Source organism: Lepisosteus platostomus, chromosome 14 (genome assembly GCF_059453375.1).
Source record: "Lepisosteus platostomus isolate fLepPlt1 chromosome 14, fLepPlt1.hap1, whole genome shotgun sequence".
Lineage (NCBI taxonomy): Eukaryota > Metazoa > Chordata > Actinopteri > Semionotiformes > Lepisosteidae > Lepisosteus > Lepisosteus platostomus.
The window spans coordinates 31,069,056-31,091,763 of NC_142624.1; the positions used below are offsets into that span (position 1 = coordinate 31,069,056).

At 38.5% G+C, this 22,708-nt stretch overlaps 1 protein-coding gene across 1 annotated transcript in view; it reads right to left on the reverse strand.

Annotated features, from left to right (window-relative positions):
* The window catches only part of tmeff2a (transmembrane protein with EGF-like and two follistatin-like domains 2a), a 76,224-nt gene extending 55,157 nt beyond the window's left edge, over positions 1 to 21,067 (reverse strand). The window contains exons 1-2 of the mRNA XM_088605622.1: positions 20,353 to 21,067; positions 5,343 to 5,452 (exon numbers count right to left, since the gene is read on the reverse strand). Coding sequence (XP_088461748.1) covers positions 5,343 to 5,452; positions 20,353 to 20,536 — 294 coding nt within the window. The 5' untranslated portion in view covers positions 20,537 to 21,067. The remainder of the gene's footprint in view (positions 1 to 5,342; positions 5,453 to 20,352) is intronic.
* Between the last annotated feature and the right edge of the window lie 1,641 nt (positions 21,068 to 22,708).

The window sequence follows — 22,708 nt, forward strand, 5'->3', positions numbered from 1 at the left end:
AATCAACCTTTTTCTCAATGAACAACAGACAAATACTGCTGAAATCCATTTTCACAAATTGCACCACAATCAAATCCAAATCCCAAAATGTCCTACGGCGTAAGCCTTAATTAATAAAAGTAGTGAATAAACTTTCCAATCAATATTTGGACAAAACAGTACTAATACTTACATAAATTACTATATACAATATATGAAAATAATATAATGGTAGCTTTGATTAACAAGAAAATATCTGTATTCAGTGGTTCTGTGATCATGAAAGCATAGCTTGATTTGTAATATCACCAAATTGTCTTCTTGTAATTTCACAGCCTGTAAAACTGTATATTGCTCTTTTAAACCACCAGTATCAGTAGCGTATGCTGCACCATTTACTATTAAGATGGAATTTGATAATTTAATTAATTATTAAATAGAAATCAAAATGTGTGTAGTTTTTAGAGTGTTTTACACTTCGTATTCAGAAACTATAAAAGTCTAATGTTATTTTTAAATGTTTAAAGTAATTTTCTAAAAGCAATTAGCATTTTACTGTCTGTTACATTTCTTGATGTCTACTTAGCCTAAAGCACTGGGCTATTTCATAGAACCTACCCAGACTCCTGAGAGTTATATTTAATACATCTATATGTATATTTATATATACATTTCTATTGAGCATTATGTTTATATTTGTACTTGTGCAGAAAACTACAGTACTTTCTCTGTGGCACACCAGTATAAAATTATGCACTGGGTATCTAATTACATCCAGCAGAGAGGCTGTGAAGTAATGTTCAGTCAATTATTTTAAAACAATAATGGAGCCCTTGGAAGGGGCTGCCTTATCTGCATTAAAAATGAAACACTGAATTGAGAAGAACCTTTCATCAGGCTTATAGATAAGGCAGAGCTTTGCGGGATTGGCAGATGGTACAATTGGTCTTGTCTTGTCAAAAAGCTTCCTTTTTAAGAAAGAAAAATGGGAAAAATGCAATGGAGCTCCTCAGTTGCTTCCACTCTCTTTGATCCCACTCTCACCTCAATAAAAAGCTTTTAAAAGGCACTTCTCCCTTGTTCTCTGTGATGTCCAGGCACTTTCAGGGAATCAAGGCAGAGAGGGTTACGTACTCATTATCAGACTCTCAGTGTTAATGCCTCCTTTGGAGAGAGGATACAGTGCTTTCCATCATTACTTTCTGCTTGTGCCACTTTCAAACAAATGTTTCCCCTGGACACTTTGCCTACATTATGAGACACTCTGGCCTGCCGATCCCCAGTATCAGGTATCAAGACATCCCCTTCTGAGAGCTGGCAGCTCTGTAACACTACACCTCAGGGTCTGGTTGAACATTTTTAATGGCCTTTTCTGACCCAGCTTTGACAGTCTCATTGGACCTGGCCTGGGTGTCTGTTCTGGGCTCTCCCTGTTCTGCATACCTGTCACCAACATTTCTTTTTATTTCTCTTTTCTTTTACACCAAAATGGCTGAATTTTCAGCCTTTTATATATTAGATATATACTGTACAGTATTCATACACCACTCAAATTAGAGATTCCCTGCATCACATTTTGAATACTGCAATTTAGTAATAATAGGAAATAAATTGATAGGCAGTTTAGAAATTAAAGACACGTTGCAAGCATAATCAAATACTATGCAAACATTAAGCTTTAAACAGTCCACATGAACTTGAGAAGCAAGTTTTTAATCTCTATTCATTTTTTTTATTGAAATTGTATGTGTCCATTGTTTCACAGACTGAATACTGGTTAGATGACAGTGATTCAGAATGCTCTCATGATTTGATTGAAGTTTTATATTTATTTATTTTCAAAGTTTATTTAAAAAACCAAGAGCTATTTTACTCTATGACTCAAAGCTATAAAGAGGATTATAGCTGAACGGAGGAACACCGATGTAATATGCAAACATTCAAAAGCCCTTTCTTGCAGTTGCAATGACTCTAAAGTTCTATAATTCCTTGTTTAACTTAGTTGTTGGTAAATATTTGATTCATAGAAGAATTAAAAAATAGATTTCTTTGAGCAGACAAATTAGCTCACGTCTTTATTCTTCAAATACAGTTTCCCTCTACATCTTTTCTGTAGAGACTACCTCCTCTCAGCAAGCTTTGCTTGAGCAGAAGGACTTGATTGATGCTTGATACACTTCTCTAACACAGCACAGAGTAAGAAAAGAAACAACCTGAAAATCACAGACTTTGTCAGCTCATTAATTTTTTGCTTGAAGGAAACACTGACCTTATACATAAAAAAGCGGAAGCAGAAATATTTGAAAGCCCTTTATAATGATACATTTCAAAAAGAATCATTCAAACGTGCATTTGGGTAGCAGAGATGATTATTTCTGAATGAAGTGAATGATTTCTTTTTCTCCTCGATCGTTTTGACATGGAAAGGCAGAACGTCACTGTAGAAGGACAGCACCTGAAAACTGAAGCCAAAAACAGACTGTGTGTGTAAGCATTACAGGAACAGAAACCAAAGACAGGAAGTCAAAGGCCACATTCTAACATTTTGAGTGTGCTACTTGTTTCTTCATTTGTAACCCTAAAACGTATATCATATCTAGAAATACTCTGAAAAACTGTTCTGTTTTTCTACAAAATGGTACTTTAATACTAAAAACTACCAGAGAAGGAAGAAGCACAAAAGTATATCACTAAGGAGTGACATAGACATAGATGGTCCATGCACCATAGACATAGATCTATAGAAGTCTATAGAAGTGGACATCCCAACCATAGAAACAGTAAGGCTGACATGATGCGTAACTGCAGCAAATTCTGTCTGTTTTTTTTGCTCCACACTCTTCACACCCCAAAAGAGAAAGGAACTCTTTGGGCATGACTACCAGACCACCTTGATTCTTCATGGTAGGAGGTTGACATGCCCCTGCAAAGCCCACAGTGCTAAAAAAGATTCATTGTCAAGAAGCAATTAAGTGTACCCATAACCATCTGAGGCACATGACTGGTCACCTAGGTCATTAAGCTGAAATAATATAGTCACTGAAACAACCTGCCAGTGACAAGCATCCTAATGAGCTGGAGATTCTGTGAGGAGAAACATTTGTTCTTAGGAAACAGAAAAAATAAGACCCCCTTTACATGGTTGTTTAATCTGTTTTTGGATTTATGAGCAATGAAGAAGAAAAGCAAGACTTTTAATATATTTTCTTAAATTCACACTTATTCTGCACATTAGAAGCTTGAAATGTCCAGCACCTGACAGTGGTTATAAGAGCCTTAAGGTTTAGGGTATGCCTGTGCAATGGAATGCTTGTTTCCTTGCTGTTGTGAAAGTGATAAAAAAGGCAAGAGGAAATAAACAGAAAAATGTGAGGCTTGGAACAGAGGAGCTCACCCCTCATGTGTCATGAGAATTTCTTCTGTTTCCTTTTTAAAATTATATATGAATTAACACCTACAAAGCTAATCCTTTTATTACTTAATATTGTAGCCTGTGTATTTAGAATAATAGCATAGTCAGTAGGCTTTGCACTTTTGATGTGTTAGACCCAACATACCTCAAAGACAGGAAATTGTAACAGTGAACAAAAGATAATGCTGTTTGTACAAATTAATGTGAAATAAATTATCCTCTCTTCTGCCGCAGCTGTTTGAACCACCTTCTCCTCATGAAGTTTTCTGGTTGAAGCAGTTCAGTGCTGTGCAGCAGACCCTTTCCCTCTCACTCCCAATATCCAGCCCTTCACCAGCCACCTCTGCAGAGTCTTGTATTTTTTTTCAGGAAAGCACAAATCTTACACAAAGATTACCAGTCTCCTGTTTATGAGTCTGCATTCCCTCACACACAGCCAATATCCATAAGAAAAACAGACTAAAGATTGCCATGATTATCACTCAGAATCAGTACAGAAACTACAGAAAACCTGAATACTCATTTGCTATAAAACCCCTTTAGGATTTTTCCTGTTTTGTGTTTTGAAAGTCCATGTATTCAATCCTACATTATCACCTAAGATATCACCAAAGGTATAATGGAAAGGACAATGTTGCATAGTTTTCTTCTCTCACAAACGGTCTTTCTTAATATCCCTAAACAGATCAGTACTCAACCTTTTTATAACTGGCAACAGGTCAGCTCTACAGCTGGGCCCTAATAAGTTGTGTTTTGTCTGGGAAAGCAATGCAACCAAGATTACTTTGTTATTTGCCAAACAGATCCACTGTGAGTACTTAATATTGAAATGTCTCTATACAACTGAAAAGAGAATTATCTCCACTCTGTTTACTGTAGATATATTAACAAGCAGCTAATTCAAATGTTAGTAGGTGAGGTATGGTATAAGCTAAGATTCCAGGCTGCTGGAGAAGACTCATAGGAGTATTTTGGGATATAGTCTCATGATGCTCTTGGATCAATAAGCTACTGGCAACCAAATAAACTCAATGAGCTGAACATCCAGCTTTTATTTCTTATGATCTTAGACTACATGTTGTCCTTTTTCAGTAGCTGCGAAATGTATTGTTCGAATATATTTTTCTCCATTTAGGTCACATAAATATATTTCTTGGTATCTAGGGAACATTATTGTACACTAGACTGTTTTAATTCAGAGGGTAAAGTGAACAAACAATATACTGTACAGTTTTGTAAAAGTCACTATATGATGCTAGTAACTGGATTATATTGATGGCATTGGTGTGAAGCTGTGGTTAATACTCGAGACCAAAACATCATGGGTTCAGAGGGGGTGGGATCCTAGGTGGGATAATGCTGTGGTAACCTTAAATAAGATCATTCCGTTACATTGTTCTGGTAATTGCCCTGCTTTATAAGTGGGTACTACCCAGGTCGTCATTAAATTTGTTCTCTATGTAACAATCTAGTTACATTAAAATATTTTTATTATTAGTGCATTTTAGCGGCATAAATGAAATGGAATGTTACGTTTGGGTATGAATAATACTGGTGTCACAAGAATCTTTTGTAACGTTCTAGTAGCTTTACAAGTATATTACAAGAGAAAGAACACTGACCTGCCCTCCAGCCTAAGATGTCAAAAAGTGCTGTGTACTATATCTCCAATTAGATGTATCCAGGGAAATCTCAGTAACTCATGAAAAAATAATAAGGATTTAATGTTATAATTCTGTCAGCCCTGTACCTGGAAAGGCTGAAAACAGAACCACTGATGTAGTGCAAAATAGCTTGTAAGATGAATTGTATTTCTCATTGTTTGATGTTAAACTGTTCTGCAAATTCAGTATTTTTTAAGATTTATATGTGTATGTTTGTAAGAGTATATAAACTAGTACACCAGGTGTTTAGGAAGACCTTTACAGAGAACATAGAGGTTGAGTCCTACCTTAAACTCACAGACGCACGTCACAGTGTCTCCAATTCTCAAACATTCCCCGTCAAACTTGCATGTGTTTGTGTCGCAGAGAAAGAGGTCAGTGTCTCGGTCATCATAACCTGAAAACAGTAAGGGGCTGTGTTAGCTAGAGCACAAGGAAGGCCTCACCAACAGAGATTGATAACTTTGAAGGAAGTTCATTCATTCTTGTAATCTTTTCAATGCAGGCCTCCAGAGACGCCAAGATGCCAAGGTGCAATTCCATCTAGCTAACCATTCAGAGACATGTCATTTAATGACCTCTTGTATAATGACTCTGTCCATTTCATTCTTACAGTCTATTTGCTTTTTTAACCATTTTTAAAATCATTTCATTAAACATATGGTTTGGATAAACATATGTTCTGCTAAAAACATAATTCAAAACAATAATTCACCCCTAGTAAGAAAGAATGAAATAATGCAGGGAGGGGTATAACTCACAACTGTACACAATGTTGAGGCAGTTCATATTATTTTTATAATTTGGCAGCACTAGTGCCAAATTATAAACAGACAAAACAAACCCCCATTTTTAAATCGAAAGATGAGAAAAACAACAAATTGCATTGATAAAAAAGGTTTAAAAGAATGATTTCACCATAAGGTGAGATAAAGGATGTTCCAAAAGACACACAGTGGATAATGTGGCAAGTATAAACAGTATTAGTACAGTTCCTTTGTAGATATTAGTGAGTTAACTAAAAGCAACTGGACAAAGTTATGAAGCACAAGAGGAATGCTAACAGATGTGAACTCTGCCAAAAACCACAATCAATCACCTTTCTTTCCTGTTTCCATATCAACAAGGTACCAGGAGAAATCAATCTGTAATATGCCATGATTAATAAGGTACTGTGTGAAATTTCCATAGAAAAAAGATAAGGTAGGTAGGCAGTAGGCACTTTTATGATAGTCTGAAGTCTGCAACTGATGTTTTTCTACTGTGCTGAAATTCCTTTTAGATTTGTATTCAGAGCTGAACTACAGTAGATACAAAGTAAATTCTCTTTTAAAGCATTTTACATAATATCTTTTTATTGTTGTTTTTAAACCATTTTCCAAACAGTGTTTTCTTTCGTTTTTCTCTTTTCACTCTCACATTGTGATTGACTCGCTGTAAATCTTTGCATTTAGGCTGTTTTGCTTCAGACAGCATCACTTGCCTTTGTAAACACAAAGGCCTATGAAATCTTCTTTAAGACACCAGCTAAATTAATCTCTGGAGAATATTACCATTTCATGAAACATCTATTTCCATGCCTGGGACTCAAATACAGAGGATTGGTAGAGGGAATAAGTGGTTAAATATGGAGTTAGGCACATTAAGCACCTACAGTAGCACTTTTTTCCTCACTATATTAGTAGCGCATAGACCCAGGACTTAAGAGCTTCAGGAAATTCAGTTTTTCATTCCACCTTCCACCTGGAAGCTCTTCACTTCCAAACTAAACTAAATATTAATTTTACTCAGCTAACTGAAAGTCTACAGAGAAGTGGTCAGGCACATGCACCTACAGTCTAAAAACATATATTTTTTACTGTTGTTCTGCTTTCTTCCTGGGGAAATGTGGAGGTACAGTAGCATTAAAAAGTCACTTACATTATTCATGCTTAATTAAAGCTGTGGAGTGCACCTTTGTCCTGCCTTTGCATTCCTGTAGGCTGATACATTGAAAATCAGCACCTAACGATTTGGTGAGCAGACACCTCTTCATTCAGACTGTTTACACCATATGAAAGTGCTCCCTGATTATGTTTCAGAATCCAATTATAATGATTTGTTTTTTCAATTATTTGAGTCAATGGAACCATGGTGTTTTGAAACAGTACTACAGCACATTTATACATGGGTACGTGGAGGAACCGAGGTGGTGGGGAGGTGGAACCGTGGGTAACACAAGGTACCACTGCTGCCAGAAATGTTAAATGGCACTTCTGTGTCTACACACTAAAATGCAAGAAGAGCTTTTATTTAGATAGATAGATAGATACTTTATTGATCCCGTGAGGGAAATTGCAGTGCAACAGCAGCTTAACACACACAACACAGCCACAGTGTAACGAATTATATACTAATAGTACAATACATACAATACAATACAAGAGTTACTCACAGTCCGGACACACAAGAGGAAACTAGAACAGAACAGTACACAGAAAATCGTATCACACGTATGAATATAAATATAGATGTAACCATAGATATACATATAAATATAAATGTATTGCACAGGTCCCTGGCATATATTGCACAAAAGTGGTTGTAAACGGGAAAAAGAAAAAGAAAAAGAAAGAGAACAGATGTAGCAGTATATGTGTATATGCGTTTAGTCCAGAAACAGGTCACTGTCGCTGTTGCCTCTGCCAAGACGCAAGGTGGATGCGTTGTACAGTCTTATGGCAGACGGCAAGAATGACCTCCTGTAGCGCTCCCTGTCGCACCGTGGGTGAATCAGTCTATTGCTGAACGTGCTCTTCATTCCTGCAAGCCTGTCATAGAGGGGATGGGAGAAGTTGTCCATGATGGCCTCCAGTTTGGACATCATTCTCCTCTCAGCCACTACCTCCAAGGGGTCCAGGTCAGACCCAATGACAGAGCTCGCTCTCCTGATGAGCTTGTTCAGCCTTTTGGAATCTACTGCTCTAATCCCAGAGCCCCAGCACACCACTGCGTAGAAAATGGCACTCGCTACCACCGACTGATAAAACATGTGTAGCATCTTACTACACACATTGAAGGACCTGAGCCTCCTCAAGAAGTAAAGTCGGCTCTGTCCGTTCTTATAGATGGCCTCGATGTTCTTAGACCATTCCAGTCTATCGTCGATGTGCACTCCCAGGTACTTGTACGAGTCCACCATCTCCACGCCACTCCCATGGATGTAGACAGGAGTAGGTTTCCTCCTGAAATCTACCACCAGTTCCTTTGTCTTTGTAACATTCAGTTCCAAGTGGTTCACCCCACACCACTCCACAAAGCTGCTGACCAGTCCTCTGTACTCCTCCTCCTGCTCACCCTTGATACATCCCACAATCGCAGAGTCATCTGAGAACTTTTGCAGGTGGCATGACTTTGAGTTGTACTTAAAGTCCGAAGTATAGAGGGTGAAGAGGAATGGAGAAAGAACTGTCCCTTGAGGTGCCCCTGTGTTACTCACTACCAGTTCAGACACGCAGTTCTGAAGTCTCACAGACTGTGGTCTGCCCGTCAGGTAGTCAGTGATCCACGAGGTCATGGAGGCATCGACTTGCATCTCCTCCAGCTTCCTCCTTAGAAGTAAGGGCTGGATGGTATTGAAGGCACTGGAGAAGTCGAAAAACATGATCCTTACAGTGTTGCCAGCCCTGTCCAGGTGTGAGTAGGCCCTTTGCAGCATGTAGATGATCGCATCCTCCACACCAACACTGGGCTGGTAGGCAAACTGTAGGGTGTCCAGTGATGAGCTGACCATGGGTCTCAGGTGGGATAAGACCAGTCTCTCCAGTGTCTTCATGATGTGAGAAGTCAGTGCAACTGGTCTGTAGTCGTTGAGGACAGAGGGGCGCCCTTTCTTTGGTACCGGGACCAGGCATGATGTCTTCCAGAGCACCGGGACTCTCTCCAAGCGCAGGCTCAGGTTGAACAGTCGCTGGAGCACTCCGCTCAGCTGATCAGCACAGGCCCTCAGAACTCTGGGACAGATGTTATCTGGTCCTGTGGCCTTACCCCCGTGCAGCCTCTTCAGCTCCTTCTTCACCTGGTCAGCTGTGATGGTCAGCCTGGCCCGGGGGATGATGCTCATAGTGCTTTCAGTGCCGGAGGTGTTAATGGCGGAGGTGTTGGAGAGTGGCAGCTGTGGGGGATGGGTGGGTGAGCAGCCGTCGGGGGTTGTAGCTGTAGGCGGCCATGTTTGTGGGGGGATGGAGGAGGTGTTGGGCAGTTGCAGCTGTGAAGGGTTAGGGAGCGTGTGGCTGTGGGGGGATGGGTGTTGCGCCACAGAGGACCCAGAATCAAACCTGTTAAAGAACTGGTTCAACTTGTTGGCCATCTCCAGGTTCCCTTCTGTTGCAACCCCAGCCTGTTTGAAGCCAGTGATCTCTCTCATGCTGCTCCATACATCTCTCACCCTATTCCTTTGCAGCTTGTCCTCTACCTTCCTCCTGTAGGCATCCTTGCTCTCTCTTAACTTCTGCTTTAGCTCCCTCTGTACACGCTTGACCATTTCCTTATCTCCCCTCCTAAAGGCTCTCTTCTTGTCTCTCTTCACAGAATTATATTCTGTGTATAATTATACACAGAATATTCAAACTATGATGAGTGTCCTTCTGCTATCGGACTATTGGCAACAATCATAGTCACAAACTGCAAACCGCAGTCCCACAAGGGACTTAGTTTTGCTAAGGTTTTGACTTTACGGTCATCAGAACATTAGGAAAAACAAGGCTCTTTGAAGGCTTCACAGTCTCTTGTTCTCTTTTCTTTTTTTTTGACAAGATTATGTTGTTTGGCAACCCTGGTTGTTTCACAACTGTTCATATAGATTTTGTCTGGGTTTAGGATGCCTTTCACCAGCTGAAAGAGATACAGAGGAACACTATCTGGTTACTGACCAGGGACACACTGGTGTTATTAGGGTATGATGGCGTCTACTCTCCCCTTTCAGGGTTCCAACTTTATTGTATTTAGCCCTTCAAGAATGGAGAATTCCTGAAGGCTCTCCTATCTTCCTAGAAGCAAAGAGCATGTCACACTCATCGCTCAGTGTTTCACCTCTGATTCGTGAAAGCATTATGAGACTAGCTGTTAACTCGCTTTAATCCTGAATTATCCTTATAAGGCTTTCAACTGGAATGTTTTCTTGATTGTAAGGGTTTTTGTTTTGTTTGGCTCTTTTCATTTTTGAAACTCCTTTCGTTGGAATACAGGGCAGGATAATGCAAAATATATACAGTAGGAAACTGAAATGACAGATGAAATGACAGCAGGACACAGGGGTCCTGTGTTAAATAAAATGGTGAATTCAACTGTATTTGAAAAAAACTTTCAAAATCTTTGTCATGAAGCACTGCACTGATTGAATTTAAACTTTGCAGATTTTATCAACATTGAAAGCTTTTTCACCTGACGCTTTTTACAATCTTCACTTGAAGAAGTACTATTATAATTCTTATGAAAGCAGAAGGTCATGACCTGTTTTGAGAAACACAGGCCTTTATGCAATGTATTCTTGCTCAAAACCTGTCAATTAACTCCAAACATGGTGAGTGTCATTCTAATGGGCCTACAATTAACATTCGACACATTGTTGTTCATCCATATATCAAGATGGCTGCATGGATGCCATTTTGTTCTCACAGCTTACACAGATTCTGTCTTGGGACCCACAGACTGATTGAACCATAACAGATGTAATGTACAACCAAAGCACTTTCTGTTTCACACTTTGGCCACAATGCTTGTCGTCAACTGCTGGGTGAAATCTAGCCTTTTATACAAACTGCTCCTGTTGAAAGATTGGTTAGCCAATGAGCTCCAAACTTGGTATGTGTCAACCTAGTGATAATACAGTAAATAATACAGTAAAATAATTAAATCAGATTCCTGCATATACCACAATAGCCACCACAGCACCATTTTGTTTGCAAAATTCAAATTGCCATTGTCTTGGGTATTGCTTTAACATAACACAAGCGGCTCTTCTTCAAAAACTGTTTGGTAAAATAACTCCGAACAGTAGGTATCATTCTAGTGACTTTGCAATTACAATGAAATCCTACAGTGAAATAAGATACCTCCTAAAAACCAGGATGCCACCTGACCACCAATTCTTTATATACATCCTGTACCATTGCCATCTTCAGCAATCTTCAAACTTGGTTAACTTCAAACCTGGTAGGTACAATTTTGTTGTTGGTATTCTATACATCTGCTATATACTGTATGTTGTAGTGGCAAAATGGGATTTCTGCATAGCCTACAATGGCCATCTTACAACAATATTTTCCTGTTAACAGCCTTTGCCTTGGTAACTTCTTTATTAAAACGTGGCAGGTTTTATCACAACCAGATGTGCTTTGTACTTGCACCTCAAATGATGCAGAGATGCTTTTATGCCCACAATGGGTTACAGGGTTCAAATCCCAGGTGGAATATTGCTGTTGTGCCCTTAAGCAAATATATAACTCAGATCTCTACAGTAAAATACTAATTTGGGAAACTAGATATAAATGTAAGTAGCTTTGGACAAAATCATCAGCAAAATATTGTATTCAAGCGCAGTTACTTTACAAAGAGAAAAAAATCATAGAGTCTATGGGCCTATAAGGGTTGCACTTATTAAAACATTCTAAAGGTATAGAGTAAAAACTTTAATTATAGACAATATCAATTATAATCAATCACTATTTAATATATTCAATAAAAGAAGAATTGTGTTTATGGGAGAATGACTTAACAACTTGATTAGGAAAAATATAAAGGAAAAGAAAACACTTTAAATAAATAATGAAACAAACACCTGTTTTAATTTTTAACCTTTGCAAGCATGGGTAAAAAGTAATAAGGAAGGCCAAGTGAGAAGATTTGTGATTGGAATTTTGTAATTGGAGTTAAAATAAATAATAAAAAGTTATTTTAGTACTACAACACCAAAAGAACTGTAGAACTGGTTGAAGTCAAATGTATTTGGGAAAATAATCAGAAATTGCTAGACAATGAAAAAGAAATGGTTTATGTATCAAATGCATAATACATTTAGGCGTCCATTAACGAAGAAGTCAACAAACATGCCTCAGGAAGTGGAACAATATTCTGTATCAAATAACATTAATATAGAAGATACAGAATTATTGTAGGTACTAGAAACAACCGAGATTAATATATCCTGGACTCATTAATATACCCTGGACGCATGGTATCATACCAGTTGTAGGACTGTTATACAGAAATAATGTTATTCAGAACTCAACTCTCCAGACAGTCGCTCAAGAATGGGACCTTTGCTATTCCTAATTTTTAGCAATGATCTAGATACTGGTGAAGATTGTAAAATAGGCAAGTTTGCAGACTAAATCTTGCTAGCTAAATGGCAATGCAAATGTTAGGATACACAGTAGAAAGCACAGAATTAAAATTAAGGGTTATCATGTTAAAATTGCACGACGCACCGGTAATACCTAAATTAGAATACTGTGTATAATGTTGGTCACCATATAACAAAAATATATTGCTGCTCTGAAATCTGACCACAGAAGAGGAACCAGATACATCTGGGGCTTAAAGCACTGACAGACTAAAAGAGCTGAACCTTTTTAATTCTCAACAGAGAACACAGCGAAGGAACTGGACACGAGTACTCACAATCCTCAAAGGTATTAACAAAGTCAACCCAGCGGATTTCTTCAGTATCAATGATGAAACAGAAATATCAGAGGTCAGAAGTGGAAACTATATGGAAGTGCATTTAATCTAAGAACAGGAGGTGCTTCTTTACACAAAGGGTGGTGGGAATGGGGAAAAAGTTACCAGCCATGTTATTGAAGCAACATTTCTGATTTTGTTTTCAAAATTGTCTGGATGAGATCCTTAATTAGATTAAATAGCTATTAATTGCCAAATGTGCTAAATAGGTCAAATGATCTCCTCTTATTTGTAACCTTTCGTTTTCTTATGTTCTGACCTCCTGCTTAAAGAAACACACTCTCTACCTCTATCTGATGCTAATCTAAAAATTGTTTGGCCACTTTTCTCTGCTCTTAGTAAGTACCATCCCAGTGTCAATGTAATGACAACACAGTATGCTTAAAACAGGATGGTTACCTGCTCTGTGGGAAAAAAAATACTTTGCAAATTAATTTCTAACTTGGTAGCTACCATACTAGTGACAACGTAGTTAACATCTGTCAAAATCTAGGTTCCTGTGTAAATGAAGACAGCTGCCTGCCCGCCATTTTTTCTGACAATTCAAACTGTCTGTGACATGTGAACAGCTGTGCCAAATCAATTGAAACTCGGCAGGTTTTATCAACACACCAACAAGTGAGATTTGCACCTCACATTTTATAGCAACCTACTATAATATTGCAAACTGGTTCTATAAAAAATGTTTTTGGCTGATGAACTCCAGACTTAAGGCTCATCATATTGGCAATACAGTTACAGTATGGTGATGTGAGGCTCCTGCACAAGGCAAGATACTATTTTGTGACACTGTGACATAACTGGTAGCCCTAATATCACACTAATGAGAGTACTGAAGCAACAAATATACTGTGTATGAAACATAAATAACTGCTTATGACAGATACTAAACACAAGCTTAAAAATAAACTTAAACTTTCATATACTGTATTTCTTTGTATATGTATTTACTTTTTGGTCAAAGTCAAAACACTTTTGTTTTCAAAGTGTTAAAACACTTTTGGTGGAGTGTCAAGTTCCCAGCACAGTCACAGAAACGAGAGGACTGCTTGTAGATGCTACAGCATTAGAGTATATCAATAAATACTGTAGCGTAATCACCTGCTGCTAACTGGAAACCACCCAGAAAAAGAAATGATAACATAAAAAAAACATTATTTCTATTTCACCATTCACAGTTGTCTACATATTCCACTTCTTAGCTCATGCATTTTGCATTATGATTTACAAAGTGGCAAATGAACCTTCCTCTAATCTCCTCTATGACCATGTCAAGCGAGGAAAAATAAGCTGTGTGCAAATGAGGAAAATGAAATATTATATAACCAATTATTATTTTTTGACAGGAGGCAGGAAATTGCCATTAGACTTTTAAGACAAGATCGTAACACACTCAGGTAACCATCATTGTTGTCACAGCACAGATGGGCTATTCATACTGTGGTTGAGTAAGAAAAATACAATACATTACTGTGAATTGATGAACATAAGAAAAACTACAGAGTAAAGGAGACATTTCAGCTCATTGATTCAATAATTGTCGGATTTCCATTTACCTAATTGAAGCTAGAACTTCACTTAGCCAGTTTTTAAATAGCCCATGAATCAGAAGCGACAGCACAACATGACTTAGAACTACTTTCTTCTCTCACTCCACTCAGTTTCTCATTCTCCCATTATCTTCCCCCTGTCTGTTTTCACTCAATCTGTACATGTTTTCTTCAGGCCTGGCTTCTAATGTGGTGTGTTTAGTTCATTTAAGAAAGACATGCACCCTTGATGGCAAGGTATTACAAGTGATATGAGAAAGGTTACAATTTCAAAATTATAGAAGCCCTCGATAATATAACCATTTGTTCCTTATGCCATGAGCAGATATTCTTTGCAATGTTTAATGTAATCAAATCAAATCAAAGTTTATTTATCAAATGCACAACAATACAGCATGGAGCAGTAGTTGCTGGCAATGAAATGTCTTTTCTGCGAGCTCACAAAAATCACAAGAATCACAAAATCACAAAATTAAGGTTACGAAAATAAGGTTACATAATAATATATGTAATAGAAATTGAATAAAACTCAATATGAGTAGAGCTGCTATGTGTCCATGGTGTATGCAAAATATATAAGTAGTGCAGTTATGCTGAATACAGTGAAAACTGTGTGTCCATGTAGCCATTACAGGTGATTTGCTAAAGGATCTGCAGGTTGGCTATTTAGCAGTCTGATTGCCTGACTTATGTACGGCATGGTTTGAGTTGCAAACTTTTTGGATTTTTTAAACATACATTAGTGTACATTTGTGACATGCTGCGTAAAGAATTGGAAAACAATTGATTATTGAGTCTGTTTAGTAAATGATTTAAGTCATTTAACATCTGAAGATCCATCGTAGGTCCTTGCAGCTTACTCTGTCCAACAATGAACATCACCATGCCCCTCACTTGGTGAATATAATCAGCACAGACTTGACAGTAGCACCTAGAACACAAGCGTCCAGTAGGAGGTGCTCTTCTCTCATCTGAGTTGCACCAATTCACATTTTCCACCCAAGAATAATAGCATAGAATGCTCTCAGATTCTTTTCATGACTGGAATCAGTAGTCATCAAAAAGTACTACTAAGTATTATTTCACTCACAATAGATGGATTAATCAAGTGAATTTTAAATGCAAATACAAGACTGAAGTGCCCAATCACACATTCATCCTGAGTTGTCCTAATTATTCTTGGTGAAAGTCTGAAATTATTTCAACTTCAGTGTGTCTAGTGACAGACTAGTTAAGAACAGAATAAACGTCAGAAACAACAGGAGGTGGTGGTGGGAGGGAGTGCCGTCATGTTGGTATTCATGGCAAGATACGGAAATAGATTGCCGGGCCTTTTATCTGCGCAGATAGTGCTAGTGTTGTTGCCGTTGTCACGGAAACGTGACCCTCTGCCACCAACACTGCCCCCTACTGCTGCCCAGTATGGGTTATTAGAGAACCTTGCACCCAACCTAGGACACAAACCCACTAACCTCAGATTATGAATTATGATCATTAAATACTCCCTTGTCTGTAGTTCTATAATTTGAAAATATACACAGATGATGTTTGTAACACTTTTGCTTTATATAGATTTTACTGATTTTTGAAAATGTGTTTGTATTACGTGATCATTTCCACTGAGAACAATGGTGCATTAATAGAAAATAAAGCCAGTTCTTTTTTTCCATTTGTATGTGAGAAGTAAAGGAAGATAAATAACCTTAGAATTAATCTCTGGACACACAAGGTTAATCATTAATGACCTCCAGTCTTATTGTACTCCAGCTATAATGCAGTGTCTTTAATTCCAAGTGAAATTAATTCAATTTGCAGGCTACTTTTAAAATTGTCAAAGGACAACATTTTTTAAAGACCTAAGAAGTCTTAAAAAGAATTAAGGAAAAACACTTCAGCTTCTTCACTGATTTTCAATTTGCTTACGGCCAGTTCATATACAGTAACTAAACTTGTTGCTAACTCTTACCGTTTCACAATAAATTTCTGAACTTGCTCATATTAAGAAATTCACATTTAACGCAGTGTGGATAATCTGCAAAGTAGTTTGGACTGGTTGGTGTTAAGGTGAAACCCTCATAAAATATTGTACATCTAGGCAGCAAATATACTTTAGCTGATACATTTCATTGCTGTAATGTTATTTTGAGAATAGAAAATTGTACAGCTTGTATTTAATATTTATTTTAGCACATTCCAGCTGGAAACAGTACATCTGAAATTGCAAAAATTACCATACTTCACGTTTTTTACCCATAACAATCCAATCTTTGGATGGGTTTTGTAAACAGATGGCAATATTCACGTATCAGTTACTGATAGCACATTATTTTTTCTTGAAGAAAGCACCTTAAAATGCTAATAAACATACAGAACATTTGCTGCTGGTAATAATGAAACATAAAATAAAATGCAGAATGAGAAGAGTTACTGAATAGTTCAGCTGAGAATTGAAAGTGAAATGAATAATTTAACAAAACAAGTTGGCAAGCATAAAATATTAAAACAGTGATATGTCTATAATTGAATTACACAGGTAGCCAGATTCCTAAACTGCACTGGCTGAAGGGGTCTGAATTGCTTTTCTCTACAATCGGGGCATTGTGCCAGCTACACCAGCCAAATATCCTCCTGCTTAACCGCTCCCCATTATTGTTTTAAAGACAACAAACAGATCCATTTGACCTCATGCATATTTTAAGGTTTTAATAATATTCTCCACCAACTTTTTAATTGTCTCGACTGAAGAAAAGGGAGGTATCAGATTACTGTCTTATCACAATCACTCTCCGTAGCAGGCTAGGTAGAAAACAGATAAGACGAGGCTGTCCGTATTTCGCAAGAATCACATGACAGGAGGGGAAAGGGGAAGGCGTACCACAGCCTCAATTAAAATAGCTACCGTTTGAGGTCGATCGACTGAATTTTACCTGCCCGACTTAAGCGTCAGTCGATTCTCGCTTCTATCATTGCGAGCAATTAGCAACTTTTCCTTCTTCTCGATTCAACCTCGGCGCTGCAGTCTAGGTTTACGGTTCGCAGACTCCCGAAAGTTAATTGCTCGCGCAGCAGCTTCAGTGCTGTAACCAGCGGTAGCCACCACATTATCACAAAGAAGACCGAAAGGTATTAAACCTCGCCTCATCTTCTCCCCATTCGTTCCTGATAGCCTTTGATAAAAAAAAGTAAAGCTAGAAAACTGTCTCAGCTGCAAATAAATACAGCTCAGGGGGTAATTAATGCCTCTCATGATCATTAAATTGTTTTTTAATAAGCGGAATTAGAACAACACAATCAGCGCACGTCAGAATGGTAACTTCAGTGAAGACTGTAGAACAAGCAGGCTAATCAGAGATACTTGTCACTCTACATGAGCCTAGCCACTGAAAAGATCTTCCTCATTCAGTGAAGTATTCCTAGAAAGTGACTTAACACATTTCATTTGGGAAAATTCTTTGTTCTATGGATTTGTGAAACTAGGACATAAGGTATGTATTATTATTAAATGATAGATCCCTAGTCTTAACCTGTATAATTAAAATTTCATTTTTCTGGTTTAATTTCTGCACTGTTTCGACCGCAAGACCGCATTCCTCTGCAGAGTGTACTCCTCTAGAAACTTAATTGCTTCAATTAATTTTATGGGGCCTAATTAAAGACCCCGTAGGTTCTAAATTAGAATGCAATGCGGTGGAGTAGGCGCCACAAGTTGCCCCAGTCCTGGGTATCCTACAGGACACCTGCCCGGTTGTCAATCACCAACTTCAAGATTAATGTCTGGTTGGTCCTTAATTTGTACACCCATTTTTTCTCTAAAAAATGGAAATGGTGATAACGATGAGAAGCGGAATAATCGTAAAATCATTGAGTTACAAGGCTAGCAAGTAACTTAATACTCAAACATGATTAAAAATGTGTCTTTTTCTTGAACTATAGGCTACTGAAAAATCTACGCTGTAGGCACTATAGGTCCTCAATTCGTTGCATCAATGAAAATATTTCAGACATTAAAACAAATTAAAACACGTGCAATCATTCTCCAAGACTATTAAAGGCGGGATTCCACAGTTCCATGGAGAAATTCAATTTTATTTTATCATTGCCCTTCTGAGTAATCTACTATCGGATTGTGTATTAACCGCGTGCATTATACAAATTGTATGGTATTTTATGTTTTTTGACTTGATAAGACAGAAACATCCACACAATGGGAATGAAGCGATACAGATTTTAGGCTTTCACCTTTGCACTCCCTTACGCTCTGATCAATGTCCTATTTGAAGCATAGGCGACTACTATCAATAAATCATATTTCCATTGTTCGACACTGACATCCTACAGCGTGCTGGGGCTTCGTTTATCACATTGTAAGCAATCCGGGGTCCAGCCGACTTCAAACTCCGGCCTGTTGTTGCAGGAAAATAAACAGAAGCAGCAAGTGATTTACAAGGAAACCCGTCGCGGACATGTTTTATTACCCTTGCGGTAACTTTTATAGAGTTGAGGAAATAAATAAACACGAACTACAGACAGGAGAGGCGAGGAGGTTTAAAGCCGAGAGGATGCTGTCAATAAATGAAACCATAATAAAGTAAACACCGCGGTATAGGTGAGTTGGGTGCAGAAACGGGAGGAAAAACTTTCAGTTGCACGGTACCCGCCGGTGTTTTCGCTGCCTAGTGTAACAAACACAAAAGCTTCCAGAAGCGGTAATTGTGTTTCACACACACACACCGCTTGGTACCCTAAGCTGTGATTCTCAACTACACCTCCGGATAATAAATGCCGTTATCACAATGCTCCAGCAAAATATCATATAGATCAAATTTAAACTGCTGTAATTTAATATTTTGTCATATATTGTCGCTGCTTCTAATAAATAACCTGGGAGTCCCGGAGTCACAGTCAATTCAATTGTAACACTACCTTATTATAAGAATTTATAGGGAGTTTGGTTAACTGGCGCCGATACTTATTTGTATGGAATTCTAATTCTGTAGTTGTTTCTTGAATCCCCATAAGGCAAACTCGGCTGATTTAGTCTAAGGTTATATCTAGTCCTAGCCAAGCTGAGACTGACCTGACTACAGTTTGGATTGTAATTTAATTTAACAATATCCTCAGTATAAAGACTCGTAAATAACTTTTTAAAGATGGTGAATTATTTTAATTTTCTTCGCGAGTTATTACCTAAGAAAGTCTTCTGCTTATATAAGGTTTATCGTGTTAAAAAAAACACTTTTCTGAGACATCCCATAATTGTAGAAATTTAGCTTTGTAGCTTTGCGAAAAGGGGTTTAACAAAAAGCAGGTTTGGCCGTGAGTTGAATTCATAAGCTTGTCTAATGCATCATTATTGGTCCACGGTTGTACAGAAATACTTGAAGATTTCAGGATTTCGGCCCTAAAATCCGTTATTACAACAACAGTTTAAAGTTCCCAAAACTGTCAGTCTGCATAAGGGCTATGCTTATCCTCTAAATCCTCTGTACAACAACAATCTGAAATATTATAATCTGCACAAAAATACAATTTAAATGTTACATGATTCCTCAAGGTAACTACAATAAATTAAGTGGACATAATCACAATAATTGCAAACTACAAACATCGAAAAATGTAGATTTTATCATGAATAATATCGCTATTCTTCATAGTATACTGTATTTTAGACTGGAGACCTGTTCCTTTCAATGTGCTTTTTCCTCAGCACCCTGCCACTGCCTTGATCATTTTTCAGATCCCAAAAAAAATGCAAGACGTAAAGAGTACCCCCAAATAATCTCTAATTCATGTCACAGCGCTAGAGCACACAAACAAAATGATGCATACTGATAACAGATAGTCTGTGTGTGTGTTAGCAGTGACTTTGTCATATGCTGAAATACATGTGATTCCATAATAACTTTCATTAATGACCAATTCATTCTTGCTTTGAGGGTTTCACAGTCGCACACATGCACGCACAAGCTATATGAAGCGCTGGTCTACGGGTGCGTTTCGCTTTATAAAGACTCCCAGGGTCTCTTACCGGAGCAGTTCCATCCTGTGGGTGTTTGGCAGTCGCTCAGGGAGGTAGGGAAAGCGCGAAGTTGGTGAACAGGTAAAGTCGTTATAAATGTTACCAAGGCGATAAAAACCCTATCTCCCAGTGTCCTCCTGTTCCACTGCTGCCGGCGTCTAGGCTCTTGTAGCGCTGTCGCCGAGAAGCCCATTTCAGTTCAGCTGCGTCCCTCCAAAAGAAAAGCGACGCGGACAGAAAACGCAGACATGCACCAGCAACTCCGATCCTTGCACAAGTGGTAGTGGAGTGCTCAGCTGCGAAAAAACCCGCATCTTCCGAGCAAGGCAGAGAGCCCCATGAAGTACAGACGAATCCGCCCGAGTTGGGGTGTTGCTGTGTGATGTCGTGGGGTTAGGGGGTGATGGTTGTGGGATGGGGTTTGGGGATTGGGTGTTTAGGTGACCAGAAGGGTGTTAGGTTAGGAAGCAGGCAAGTAGGATGTCAAAATAAAGCGCTATTCATTAAAAAAAGCCAGGAAAATTACACAATTCAACACGTTAATAAATCCAAACGGCAAGAAGGCTGCTGCAGATGTTGTAAGTTCCTCTAAGGAGACAAGCCATGTAGAGCAAACCTCTCGGCCGGTCTGTACTTGTATGTGCTCAAACCGACTCTCTTAAGTTGCTGTATGAGACGGCGCTCTCCCTCTTCGCTCTGTATCTCGCCTACTCTGTTTCACTGGATGCGAGCAGCAGGTTTCCAGCCTGGTTATGATCACATGACCGCGGAGCCTGGCAAGGGAGGAGCGGGGGCAGTCAGCCTCGGATCTGATTGGGTGAGAGGGATGCAGGTCTGCGAGGCTCTCGCTGCGAGCTCCCCGATCCCCCGTCAGCGTCGCTCAGTGCTCTTCCAGTACTCCACAGACCGGGCGAGCTCCGTGGAGGCTAGGACCAGCAAGCCAGGGAACAGATACCCGCAGCCATCGCTGGAAACCCCACGACCTATCTTAACAGGCTACGGCAAGAGTCGAGTTGACTACCTAGAGAGTGCAAGGACAATTACTCTGATTTGACATAAATGCAGACCTGCGACGTAGAGGTATTGGGACCGCAGCGGCATGCTGTTTTTCTCTGGCATCCAATTAATAAATGCATCGGCTTTCACCCTCGTGTGCCACACACTAACAGAGTGCCGTGGAGGTTCCTTTCTTATTAATGAAGCCCCAGAAGCGTCAGAATCAGTCATTTTTAATCTTACTTTGTTTGGTTGTTGTTGTTTTTTTTTAAAAACCAAGCAGTTAACATTAATCAGATAAATCCCATTTTTTTTTCTCAGTAAAAGCACGCGATGACAAGCAGTGCGTGTTAGTACGCGTGTAGATATTCGGGCAATACAAGCGCTTTATTGTTTTTTGGGGGGTTTTAATTCAACACTAGCCAGAATGGGTGTCAAAACTCAATTAATCATTTCTGAACTCGTGACGCATTCTGTGAATTCTTTTAACTGCATTTGACGCTCGTTTTGAGGAAGCACAAAGACTGTTCTCTTACTGTGCGCTGCTTTTCCAGCTGCGCTTATTAATTTATGGAGTAGATTATTTTAGAAAAAGGGAAGCGCTTTTCCCAAGGGTTTAACACCACACTGATGCAACGATCATTACAATGTATTAATAGTATATCAAATATATTAGTATTATTATAATAAAAAATAGGTGAATCGATTTTAAAGGTGTATGAGAATCTATTGTTGGAATTTAGTATTTTTTTCGCCTCTAAGAAGGCTATATGAAACGCCAAAAGTAACGTCAAAAACGAACACACTTTGCCTGTTTTTCTTAAATTTATGTATGATATATATATATATTTATGACAGTCACGTTTAGTTGTTAGTTAAATCGGTTGATTAAAAACACACACCAAATGAACTGAAGAAAGGATAATCGCTCCACTTTCTCTTTCCATCCCAGTCTGACACTCATGAATGAATAATCATCAATGAATAATCATTAAAATGTTATACAAGCAAGTTACGAAAGAGTCCCCCTAGTTACTAAATATTTCTTGTAAAATCATTGGAAAAAAAGTATTGATGTCAATTAATAACGTTAGCGAGATCGTGTGTAGTTCTATCGGATGTGCACAGAGATGAGATGCCGTTGCCGGAATGCCTATTATAAATTAAGTAAAGTATAATAGGCTCTTAGCGATGCGCAGCACCGGTGGTGTTCTTAAGGGTAAGGCAGAAACATTATCAAACAGACATTTTCTGGTTATAACAGTACAACAGGAAAGAAGGAAAGGATTATACCATGTATATATGTATCTATTATAATATCGATAAATAACGAAGAGATAGGAAATAGAAAATAAACTTGGAGGAACCA